The sequence below is a fragment of the Macadamia integrifolia genome, chromosome 6 (genome assembly GCF_013358625.1).
Source record: "Macadamia integrifolia cultivar HAES 741 chromosome 6, SCU_Mint_v3, whole genome shotgun sequence".
NCBI lineage: Eukaryota > Viridiplantae > Streptophyta > Magnoliopsida > Proteales > Proteaceae > Macadamia > Macadamia integrifolia.
The window spans coordinates 13,778,333-13,791,471 of NC_056562.1; the positions used below are offsets into that span (position 1 = coordinate 13,778,333).

Here is a 13,139-nt window from a genome sequence, read left to right on the forward strand (position 1 = left end):
CTTTTAAAGGTGATTCCCCCTGCCACTAACTAATGTTAGAATTTTTAATTAAGACAGTTAGTTGATCCAACTGCTCAATACAATTGGTGGTCATGCACCACAGGTGTCTCAGCCTGCAACCTGCCGTACAATCGAGCCCTTAAAGATTGATCATGTGTGGTCAAATAAGTACGCAAGGATAAGATCTCAACCAGTAAAAGATAATCACATGATTACCCATTTTTGGATTTCTTTTTATGCATTAAAGTTTCACTTAACAAAATACCTAAAATCAAGTTTGAATTTACAAAACTACCCAAAATAGAGAAACTCCTTTATCTTCCATATACAATCATATATTTTTGTTAATTGAAACTTTCAGTGGATATTTTTGTAAAGTTAAACCTGATTTTGGGTATTTTTGTTAACTGAAACTTTAGATGGGTAATTTTATAAAAGGAAACCCAAAAATAGATAATCATGTAATTTTTCCTTAAAAATATTTTAGTTCTATTGGCCTCACTTAATTAGGGCCAAGCACTTTCTTCTCTACATCATTCTAACTTCTAATTCTTTCAAATGTCCCCACAAGATACCTAGCTTGCACTCATATTTGGCATGTCTAGTTAAAGGTCAACAAGTCATTCTAGGTTAGCAAAATCTGAAAAAAAAATTTAAGCTATGATTGTTTTGTCGTAAATACTGTCTTTGGCAATATCCTGACTGTTGAATGCATGAGAGCTTATTTATTGCATTTGGAATAAGTAAAGAAATTGCTTCCAATTGAAATATTATGTGCAAAAACTATGGTGGGATAATTGGTATATGGATAGCTGCAACCTATGCTCGAAGTCAAAAAAATAGAATCTTAAATGATATTTTGAAAAAAACTACTAAAATCTATGAGGGTATTTATGAATCCGAAGGGGAAGTGAATTATTTCATTTCTTTGGCTGTGAACACTAATTGCAATCCAGATAGCAACTAAAATTCTTAATTTTCTTGGAATCTTTGCGGAATCCTTTTAGTTTTTACTGATAGAATTAGCCATGATGCCTTCTACCCAAAAATAAATAAAATAATTTGTTACGATGCCGGGTGTGATAGAATAATGCTGCTCATGTATTCTCTTATTGTTGATCGAACCAAATTATTTACTAGAGCTTTCACTTCCATAAAAATATGAAGAAATGAACTTGAAGCCAAAGATGGAACAACTAATAAAGATGTCTTATAAACTTCCTTACTCCAAGAAAATGTTAGACCTACTAGATCAGAAAATAAATTACAAAACAAGTAGTGCATTGCTATTGTTTTACTCCTACTTTCTTGTAAATGTACTTGTTTTGTAATTATTGTTTTAATCCAGTAAATCTAGAAAATTGTCCCTAATAAAATAGAACAAAACCGTAGAGTCACATTCAATCAACAATCATGGTTAAGCCCTACAAGGAGAAAAGAGTATTGCGGCCAAAAAATAGAAAAGAATTCAGGTTGTATACTTGTAGCTTGCCTCAACTCAACTTAGCCTTATCCCAACTAATGAGGTTTGCCACATGTATCATATTTCTCCAACCATCTCTATTCAAAGCCATCCAAGAATCCAGTCCTAAGTTATTCATATCTTTTCTCACTACTTCTCCTATGGTTATTTTAGGCATACCTCTAGATCTCTTGGCTCCTTCAATTTGAAGTAAATCACTTCTCCATGTTGAAGCATTCAAAGGCCTCTGTTGAACATGTTTATGCCACCTCAAACAAATTTCTTGTAACTTATCATGAATAGGGGCAATGCCCAAGTTTGCTATAATTTGTTCATTCTTTATTTATCTTTTCTAAAATTACTACTCATGCACCGCAACATCCTCTTTTTATCCATATTAAGTTTGTTTAAAAAAAAATTCTTTACTATCCAGCATTCAGCTTCATACTTCATTTCTAGTCGTATACCTATTCTATAAAAATTTTCTTTTGAGTTTTAAAGAGATACGTCAATTACACAACACTCTAAATGCAATCTACATTTCAACCACCTTATTCCAATTTGTTGTATAATATATTCCATTGTTTCTCCTTCTTCATGATTGAACCTAGGTATCTAAAGATACCACTTTTTAGTAACTCTCTATCATCAATTTCACCACCTCATTCACAGTCCTATTATTACTAAAGTTGCACATCATATACTCTATTTATGTTCTACTAATCTTAAAACCTTCTGATTTCAAGATTGATCTCCATAAATCTAACTTTGCATTTATCTGTTGTTTATGTCATCCACTAAAAACAATATCTTTTACAAAAAACATACTTATTGATATATTTGAATATGTGTGTTCATCAATCCATTTCAATAATGATTGAATTTACTAATTTGCATTGATATTTTATGTGTGATGGTTGCCCTCTTTATTACCAAGATTTCACAACTAGAGACAGAATTGGGGTTATGTTCTTATAGTTGTCACATTGTATATTCTTACAGTGAACTTGCAAAATATAAGAGCATTCATATGTTATGTGTGTTGAACTTAAACATTTAAGATCCTTGTATAGATTACCGTCAACTATTTGTGCCAAAAAGAATCTCTGATAGTTATTTTATTCATATACTTGAGAGGTCCTTACCATTGCAGTTGCACATTGTGCATCAGTGATGTACTAAAGGTTGATACATAGGCTACATATCAGTGTATCCACTTCTCGAAAGGGAGAACATCCACAAAGACAGTTTTCTAACTGTGATTGGACAGAAATTTCGATACTGTGTCAATTTTGTGAAGTGCTTACAATTTTTTTTAAATATTACTTTAAATTATATTTGAAATAGTATTTAAGGTGTTTTTTGTTCAATCGTTGGCTAAGACTTTGATATTGGCCTTTCAATGGGTTCAGTTTTTTGACAATATCCATTTGCATACTCGTATATCCATTATGTGATGTTGGTAAGTGGATGGATTAAAATGTAATAAATTTTCTTTCATGTTGAGGAGTAGATAGTTACATCTCGCATAGATTATCATTTTCTATGATAATGGACAAGTTGTAAGATCACCCTACTGGATTTCATCATTTGCCCCAATCACAACTGTTGATTTTAAAGAGACTCATTTATAAGTATGATGGCAATGGAAACCCTAGAAACCAACTTGAGTGGCGATTATAGAGAGGAAAAGAAAGTCTCTCCCTATTAGGGTTTCACTATTGAAGGAGCATACTTATATGAATATACTTAATGAATTGAATTATGAGAATGATTAATGATCTTGAATATCTCTAGTAACCTATATGAATATACTTAATGAATTTAATTATGAAAATGCAACAAAACACATACATAAATAAAATTAAGAAAAATACAGGAAAATTATTAAACATTCCTTATTTCATTAAAATCATAATATAAAATTTCAAATTCATAATCAAACAGAAATCGGATTTGGTGAATCCCTGCTACCCTATATAGGGTAGCAACGACCCACCTTCATTAAAATCACTATAACTTAAAATGAAAAATCAAATGAAACTGAGGTTTATGAGGGTTGAACGAACACTCAAAAAACTTCAAAATTCAACTAGTCTCTGCCGGGTGCTCACAGTTCAAGCTATGGCTGCTTAAAGTCATTGCATTGTCTATAGGATAGGTTAGGGTGCTTTAAGTAGCTGGAAACCTTGGTCTCTCTCTTGGGAAGGTTCAGAAAATTGGATCACCTTAATCCAATGGTCTTATTGAGGGAATTAAGATTATTCTAATCCAATGGTGTCAAATGGTCCAAATGGGGTGTCATGGCATTATTTTGGAGATTTTATTATCTTCCTAATAATCCAGTGTTAACCCATTTAAAATGTGATTATGCTGCCCAAATCTTCATCTAGATAACCACATTTTCAAAATTTGAAAACTAAGTCGAAATCTAGTCCAAGACTCCAAATCGGAAAGTAAACATAAGGGCGGAGGAATTTTCCCATTTATATTCCCCACATCTAGACACAGACCCCTGTTCAGGAAGGGAACTAGATGGTGGGTAGTGTTTTTCAGGTGGGGTTAGCTCCTCTACTGCGTAATAGAGACGGTGGCTCAGATCCAACGCTCTGAAGCGCTTTGAGGTGCATATCCATGTGTGGAGTTTTATGCCAAAACGTTCTAGTGCGTTGGATCTGAACTGCCACCTCTATTGTACCAAAACGTTGCATTGCACTATTGAGTCAAGTTGGTTTGAATTAATCCGATTCAACCTGATTTCCATATTTTTTCTTTATATTTTTACCTTCAATTTTTAGAAAAGTCATATCTTTTGATCCATAAGTCAGATGAGGAATATGAGTCATTCCAAAGATTTTTCAAGCACCATACAATGTTATGAAAATTGAAGGTTATTTGGCCGTTAAATTACTGAAATATAGTTTAAAAACACTCCGCCAAATATTGCATAAAATAAGAGCCAAATTAAGCCATTACAAACATTTGAAATACTAGGAATTTCATGATAGCCCGTGATCTCATTGCGAAGTTTGGACTTTTACAATGTAGTTTGTCTTGCTTTCCCTCCTTGTTCGCCTCTTAAGTGGCATTTTAATTATAAGAGAGTGTCCTCGGCCCCCGGGGGTGGGGGGCCACCTCCAATGTCTCCCCATAATCATTCTCTCTCTTCTGTCTATATAGTTCATTTCACATGGAAGAAGAGAGAGACGGTTTTGGGCCATCCGCTACGGTATCCACTTAAATCGCAGATGCACAAATGAGGAATCGAACCTGAATCCGTGCGCCTATCCATACAATTCCTAATTTACCCTAACCATCTGGATAACCTACGAATGGGTTAAATCTCCATAGTTACTAAAATTTAAATTAATTAATTAATTAAATCTCACACATAATACATAGGCATCCAAAAGTAAGGATCATAGTCTTCCATTCACTTGAGAGAATATGCCCAACATCCACCTTGGGGCTAGTAAGTACCCTAGATTGTTTTTTGGTAAGAAGTAAGGGATGAGTCTGGATTAAGGTTTTAAAACTCTGGATCGGTCATGAATTGGACTAAACCGATACTTATTTGAATCCGACTGATATTGGATCATTCAAGATAGGATGGATTAAAAAAAAAAAATCAATTTTTTGGACCTTTTATCCTTAGATCATACAGTGGATTAGTATCAACTATCACATCAGTCTCGATTAATACAGATTCAATTTAGACGATTTTGATCAATCCGATTTTTATAGCCGTGGTCCGAAATCCGAATCATTCTGTTAACCCAATATGCAGCAGCCCCCCCCCCCCCCGCCTTCTCTCTCTCTCTCTCCCCTTTAATGCAACCCATTCTTCTCTCTTTCCCATTCAAGGGTGTTAAAGAGTTCAGTTATGGTATAATAATTCGATTCTATTCGGTGTAAGATTTTTTCTGTAAAATATAAATCAAATAATTTAATCAATGGTTTCATATATTAAAACGGAAACCATTTATAAATATTTTTGGTTTAAATGGTTTTCTTACGTTTTCTAATTTTTATCCAATGATTTCTTTTTCTTTAAAATTTTTGGTGAAGTGGATGCAAATTTTAACATTGAATTGAATTGTTTGTTGTTATATATATATATATATATATATTAATAGTTGTTTAATGTAAACTTATTTTTTTTTCATGAAATTTATATAAAATTAACATTGAATGACTTAAATACTATGTATATGTTAATCAGTTTAACAATTACCAATGGATTAAAATTTAAAACCAAAATCGAACAATTTATTAAGCAGTTTCACGATTTCAGTTTAAACAGATTGATTCGATTTTGATAAACAACTTCGATTTCAAATTCATGCACTCCACTTTTAATGCAATCCATTCTTCTCTCCTTTGATTCCAACCCTTCATTTCAACAAATAGTCAAATACCAACTCTATATGGATAACATCAATATCAAAACATGATATACCAATCCCACATGGACTCCATAATGATATGAAGAATCACACATATTGATATCCATTGACACTGATAGTGATACTGATGTTGAATCAATAATGGATGGTACCAATATCAATTTGGTGACATGGTGACGATTTAGCAATATGATGCCATGACAATCAAGCGAATTGATGTCATAGCAGAAATATGGCGACCTAGCAACATGATGTCATGATGTTGATTTGACAATTTGATTGATGATATGACGAGTTAGTGATATGAATTAGTAGGTGTTGGTGCTCACTATAGAGGATGTGGACTTCTTAGGGTTAGATTGCTCCTAGCGCCGGGTAAAGCCCCATTATCACCGCGTTCGTGTTAATGTGTTGTTTGCTCCAAAATAAACAATCCAACATAATCAGTCAGCCTTCTATGGATGGTGCAAGAGGGGCTCCCCACTCCCCACCCCCAACAAAAAGAAATAAAGTAATGGGTCCTGACCATGACTATAATGTAACTTGAGTACATGTCTTGGGGGTGCTCATAGGGTGATAGCTAAGGAGGTAACTTGATTAGAATATTAAATTTTGTTCAGCGAAGCGCATATGAAATGATAGTTGATATTAGCAACCTAGTGGACCCCACTAATTGAATTGCAGCACATTGTATCACCTTCTTTTTTTTTTTTTTTTTTTTTTTTTTTTTTTTTTTTTTTAATGAAGTGCAATCCTACTTGGGATCGTCTAAATACCTGACCTCGTCTATTTGGTAAATCTCCTAAACATCTTCCCATTTATTTAAAATTTGGTAAATCTCCTAAACATCTTCCCATGAAATAAATATTATTAGAGGATTTTGAAAAAAAAAAAAAGAGGATTATGGTTTTTCTTTTTAACAGGAATATGGGTTGATTAACCTTGCGTGATTGTTTTTATTTTTTTTTTCTTTTTGGTAAAGATTGTTCCTACATTGATCTGAATCCTAATGGAGAATAGCATGATTTGGTCACCCCAACAGTGGTGAAGGGCTTCTACCTCCCTCATTCGTGAAAGATACTTTTATCTATCTAAAATTGTTTCATTGTCTCAAACTTCAAAGTATGTGCAATGAATTTTTTTTAGAGCAATTTACATTCCATCTCTTGTAATTTGCTCTTATTACATTCCCTCCCCTGTGTTTCAGAAATTACATAATCCTTCCGTGAAATATGTTAATTTTTACTAAATAATCTCACAGTTAAATTTATACTGTTAAGTTAGACTAATATTTTAGTAATACCCAGTTCACCTTTCAATATTATTAAAAAATTATTTTACCCTTTTCAAAACAAAACCCTGATATACATCAATCCTGCCCTCTTCAATCCACCCTCTTGCATCTCTATCTTTTCTGATGAAAGGCAAACAACGAACTAAGGCTATCAATGCAAAACTCCGACGATGTTTGAGTGGGTAACCTATGTACGCTAACTGGAGAACTTCAAGCGTCAAAAGCCCCTTGTAGTTTTGCTTAACGGACATATCAAAGTTTGATATATGTGGTGGTGGTCACCAGTGAGATTTCAACGGCACCTTTGGATCAAGTGAAAAAAAAATAGGAGAAATCTGCAATTGGCTTTGCAGTCTTACAATTTTTTAAATTCAGCAGTGAAGAGGAAGGTGAGGGGGCAGTGCTCTGGTTTTGCTAAGATGACACCGTGGTGGATACATCGATTCTAGAGCTTTTATTCCCCATAGCAGTAGTTTAGAGAAAATCTATAAAATATGGTCTCTATTTTCTCCCTTGTATGTATTTTGTTGTCTGTAAATTATTTAAGGTCTTAATTGTAGAAAGGTAATGTTGTGTATGTTAGGATTTTTATGTGGGCTTAACTGATACTGATTGATCCATTGGGCCCAAGCAATAATAGACCTACTCTGATTAGGAAACTCCTAGCCCAATCCATTGTGGGAATGAATTAGGGTTTTAGGGATTCTATTATAAATAGAAGCTAAAGGTCCATGTAGCCGTCACTTTAACACCTTCATGGTTTTGGAAGCACGGACTTCCCCACAGGAATAGTTCCAAAGGTGAAAGGCTGCAGAAGATCTTAGCGGCTGGGACTCCATTGTGTAGTTCTTAGTTACGATCGTCATGGGACTAATCTTCAAGCACATGGGAGAGAGTTATGTGATCAATACTTATGGTACTTCTAAACTTACATACATGTACATACATATATTCTTCTACTCCCACTGATTATCATGTATGGGGTAAATCTATATGTTTGTGTGTTCTTGGTTTAGGGATTACACCCATTACACCCATGGTTAATCTTTTATGATTGGTTTATGATTCTTGTATTCTAATATCAATAGGGTTATTCATATGTTTAATATGGTAAAGGATCCCCAATAGTGCGTTCACCACAAGTAGGTTCTTCCACCATTTTGAAAAGAAAATCCTTGAAAAAGGATTGTGTGGTATATGTATGATAGAGTTTAGGGCTTTTAAGATGTGGGTCAAGTGCATGGTTGGAGAAAATAGGTATTTGATTTGTGATTGAATTATAAAAGGCTAAAATCCTTTTTTACAATTCAAAACTAACGCCACACTGACAGGTGATGATTATATAATTTTGAAAAACCATAAAAGAGCGGGGATGTAATAAGAGCAAAGTATAGAAGATGGGGATGTAAATTGTTTTTTTTTTTAGCTAATAATAACATTACTATGGAGAATAAAAGCTCTGGAATAAAGGAGAGGCACACATAATATTCTGCAACAAAAGTATGCCAAGAAATTATAGTGGATTGTAAGTCAATGGGGACAAAGTTAATTAAGAACGACTCTATTTCTTATTTTCAAGATTTGCCACATAAGGGTAAGCCACTGGATGTTAAAATCATTTTGCTTAGGCAGGTCTTTAAAATTGTGGACTAAAAGGAAAATCCATTCTCTAATGTGGGAACCCTGAGACTGTTAGCAATCAACCTTGGTGGAGAAACGTGCCAACATGAAGCCACAAAAAGGGCAAAGGACCCATGCATGAACAATTAGACCTATATGGGGCCTCCAAGAATGAAACCCGAAGGAAATACTTCCCCTTAAGGGCTTGAACTCACAACGTGCTTTCTTATGAAAGGACATGCCATCTACCTTGGCAGGTTAGGCGCACAAGATTAAATATTTTGAGGTCATAAAATCCAATCCGAAAATGGTTGGACCGATTGGAATGGACTAAAAAATTTGAATTGCCATTACTAATCTTGTTCAATTTTAAATTTTAGGAAGTAGCATAAAATTGAAAATGACTGGACCAACGAAAAATGAACAATCAAAACCCAAACAATAAAAAAAGTGGATTTTTGCATTAAATTTGCTTTGAGAAAATTATACTCCCCCTCTCCCATACTATGAAGTCACCCCTATTACATGTTTCGGATAATTATTTTCACCCCCACGGAGGTTGACGGTGTTAGATCTGAAATGTAAAAAGGCATTTTTACCCCATTAGAAAAAGGACATGCAAGTGCATCTTTGTTTTTATCTTCTCTTCTCTCATGCAATGTTTCAATCGTGATTCTAAAAAAGGAACCATATTGATTAATTAACCAAAAGAAAGAAGATTGGAACGAGGGTGGAATTTTTTTTGTGATACGATATGTTGATGGGGCTTCTTTGAGAAATTCTAATAAGGTAGAACGATAGATCCAATCTTGAAGTTGAGAGCATTGATTGTGAGAAGTGATGGATGCTAATTCCTTTATGGTACCTGAGACCAATCAAGGTCCTAGGAAAAACTATGGACTAATGGGAGGAGCGATATCATCCATGGAAAATAATGGAAAAAGGGCAATCAAACCCTCTCAGGTTTGGTCTAGCCTAGCCGAATTAAATTCAATAAAATTTGGTTCAGTTTGAGTATTAAATCTTAGGCACCGTTTGATAACGTTTCTACTGTTTCTAGACACAGAAACAGCAAAAACGAATTTTCACGTTTTCGAAAACAAAAACGGATTTGGTGTTTGATAAATCTTTTCTCAAAATATTTTTGCAGACATAATGCCACTAAAAACCCAATAATATCATTGGATGCCCCAAAGGGAGAGAGGATTCGGTTGCCTCTTTAGGTTTAAATAGTTATGGGATTTATCAAGCACAACAGCCTTTTTTTTCTCTCAAATTCGTTTCTAGAAACGACGAAACAAGTCGGACTTATTTCGTCAAAGTCATTTCTAGAATTGTAAATAGGCATAAATTTTGATTTATGTTTCTAAAAACGGGTGAAACGGAACAACTTTATCAAACACTTTTTAAGTTGTTTCTCTATTTTTTGGAATAAGAAAACATAGAAACGACAGAAACAGAACATTGTCAAATGGTGTCTAAGAATCCATTATGTTCTCGAGAACCAAATTCTAGAATCAAAACCCAATTTGCTTACTGTTGTCTTGAAAATCTGAACGGATGACCTGCACGTTCAAAGAGTCAAAGGAACAAAGCATATAGAGGTGATTAGAGAGGACTCTAGTAAGGACACTCTGATGCCTAACTCAGTTATCCGAAAAATAGTAATAAAAGTTCGAGAACGAAAGAGTGTTGTAAGCTTAATGACACTACAAGAAAACACATTTTTTGCGACGGAAAAAAAGCATCGCAAAAAATATAAAACCGTCGCTAAAAATAACAGCAACGGATAATTTTTAGTCGCCAATTCTGTCGCCTATATTGCCGCAGCTAAAAATAGGCGACGGAAAAAGATGGGTGGTTGGGAAAAATATTATTAGTGACAGAATTATATTTTCCATCGCCAAATATATTTTTATAATAGACGAAATTTATTTATAGCAACAGTATAAAAAAATCCGTCGCAAAAAATATATATGCCAACGGTTATTATCCGTCGCCTAAGCCTAATAGCAATTTATTTATAGCAACGGTATAATAAAACCCGTCGCCAAATATAAAATAAATAAAATAAAATTTTAATATTAGTAAATTTTGCATATTATCTGTAAATTGTTCATGTAATTACATCAATATACATTGTCCAATTCAGAAAATGAGATCATCCTAGGCATCCATATCATAATACATTACTTTCATTCAACTCCCCAAAAGTCTTACAATCATAATTAAAAATTCATTGTTTTCATTCCTTTTTCAAAAAGTCTTATAATTATAAAAAAGAAGTCATTGTTTTCGTTCTACTTTAAAAAAATTCCTACAATCAATACATCAAACTTCAAACTTTGCATTTTTCATCGATTGGGTTTGTCTTGCATACTCCTCCAAAGGATAGCTCCACTTTCTTTCATAGCCTTGCCTTGCCACATTAGATTTAACAATATCTTGTAATATAGAATAATTAACTTATGTTATGCTTAAATACTAAGAAAATAAAAATAACATACTTTTCTAATTGCTAAAAACCATAAAATCAAAATTATAAACAAGAAGATTTATTGTTTCATGAAATTTTATTGACATCTCATTATACTTATTTGTTTGGACATTCAAACACATAATTAACTCATAGTATTGGGTATTGTCCTTTACAAATGAAAATAATTCTCTATCATCCTTTCAATGATGTACTTTTCAAACACGACCTATCATATTAAAATATAATTAAAAATATAAAGAAATAAAATAAAATGAAAAGGTTAAAGCTTTTTAGTTAACAAAATTTGACTAAAAAGCAAAGCAAAAGAAATTATTAAAAGTTGTCAAACTATTTGTGTTTATTAAGATGGTCAATTTTATCTAATATTACAATGTTATTATCGACTTAATTTCTCAATGTAATATCTATAAGATCACATATTTAAAATAGAATTTTTTCTGTGTTACTTTGCAATGGCAAAGAATGAATTTATTAAGAACTTACATTATTTCTATTAGTGTTCTTCCTAATGTTTAAAGGTGAAGGTTCCTTCAAGAAATTAGGACAAAGTCTTAGTGTAAGGTTGTCAAAGAAGTTTGTCTCTTCTCAACACCCTATACTCTTATGTTATACCTCATCCAACCACCATCACCTATATATACAGAATCAAAAAATGAACTCTAGACTGTCACTACAATGGAGCATGACACATCAATCATTAACAAACATATCATAGATTGATACATATGGAATCATTATGGTTATGAAGATACATCCACCAAAGATATAATATATAGAAAACTCAATTATAAATGTATAGAAATTAAAGTATATATTATACCTATCCTTGAGAAGATTGGAATGATGTCATGAATTGCATAAGCATAGCTATTTGAGACTTCATCTCATTCATCTCCACACCTTGTTGAGAAATCTATTCTTTCAACCGGCTATTCTCTAACCTTAATTCTGAGATATGTTGTCTTTGCCTCTGAGCGCGTAGTCCTTCTAAGCCAAATACCTGTTTTGGGGTTACTCCAGGCCCAAACATGCGCACATATCCACGTCTATCACGTCCCATTACTTTGGTGAAGGTTTCATCAATAACATCGTTGTCCTGTTGCATTTCTTCAGGTTGCAAACTTAGTTCACGCTGTATTTTTTCCTACAGGTGTAATTAAACAAGAAAATATAAAATAGACCATGATTTTATAAGCAATCACAAACCATAATGATAAATAATTAAATAAAAGATTAATCAAATAGTTAGAGAAATAAAAGGTCAATATCAACACTTGTGCCCTATTTAATAACATACCAACTTTTCCGTAAACTCGTCATCCATGGAACATCCAGGCCTTTTATGGGTGAAGTCAAACATTTTGATACGATTTGGAAGCTTTTTCTCTGGGTCCTCGTTACGCTGAAATATAAAATAAAAATAATAAGTGTTAAAGACTTTGGGATAATAAAAGGCTAATAAACTCGATGTAATCAATATAATAATATAAAACAAAACACTTACCAATTTCTCACGTATGACGGCATATGAAGTTCTACCCATTCTATGACGCATTTTTTATTTGGACTTATTTTTCTTATTACGATCAAAAAGTTCCTACAATAAAATAATGTATCATTTATTAATTTCAGTTCCTTAAGGTACTTAATGCTAAAACCAAACTCATATATATACTCATGTCATAGATGTCAATTCATTCGTTTCAATATTTTACCCAATATAATTTATATGTCATTGTCACAACCATTCAATTAGTGAGAATATATCAACAATTTAAAGTAATATAACACATTTATAGATGTACATTACCTTATGCTTTTTATCATCCCACAACTTCAGTAGCGCATCCCATTACT

General features: G+C 33.0%; 1 protein-coding gene across 1 annotated transcript; it reads right to left on the minus strand.

Moving 5' to 3' along the window:
* Positions 1-10,299: 10,299 nt before the first annotated feature.
* On the minus strand, positions 10,300-12,860 carry LOC122082077. The gene is made up of 4 exons (XM_042649570.1): positions 12,787-12,860; positions 12,580-12,684; positions 12,283-12,426; positions 10,300-10,347 (listed from the first exon to the last, which is right to left on the minus strand). The coding sequence occupies exons 1-4, from the start codon at positions 12,835-12,837 to the stop codon at positions 10,300-10,302; spliced, it is 348 nt and encodes a 115-aa protein (XP_042505504.1). The 5' UTR covers positions 12,838-12,860.
* Between the last annotated feature and the right edge of the window lie 279 nt (positions 12,861-13,139).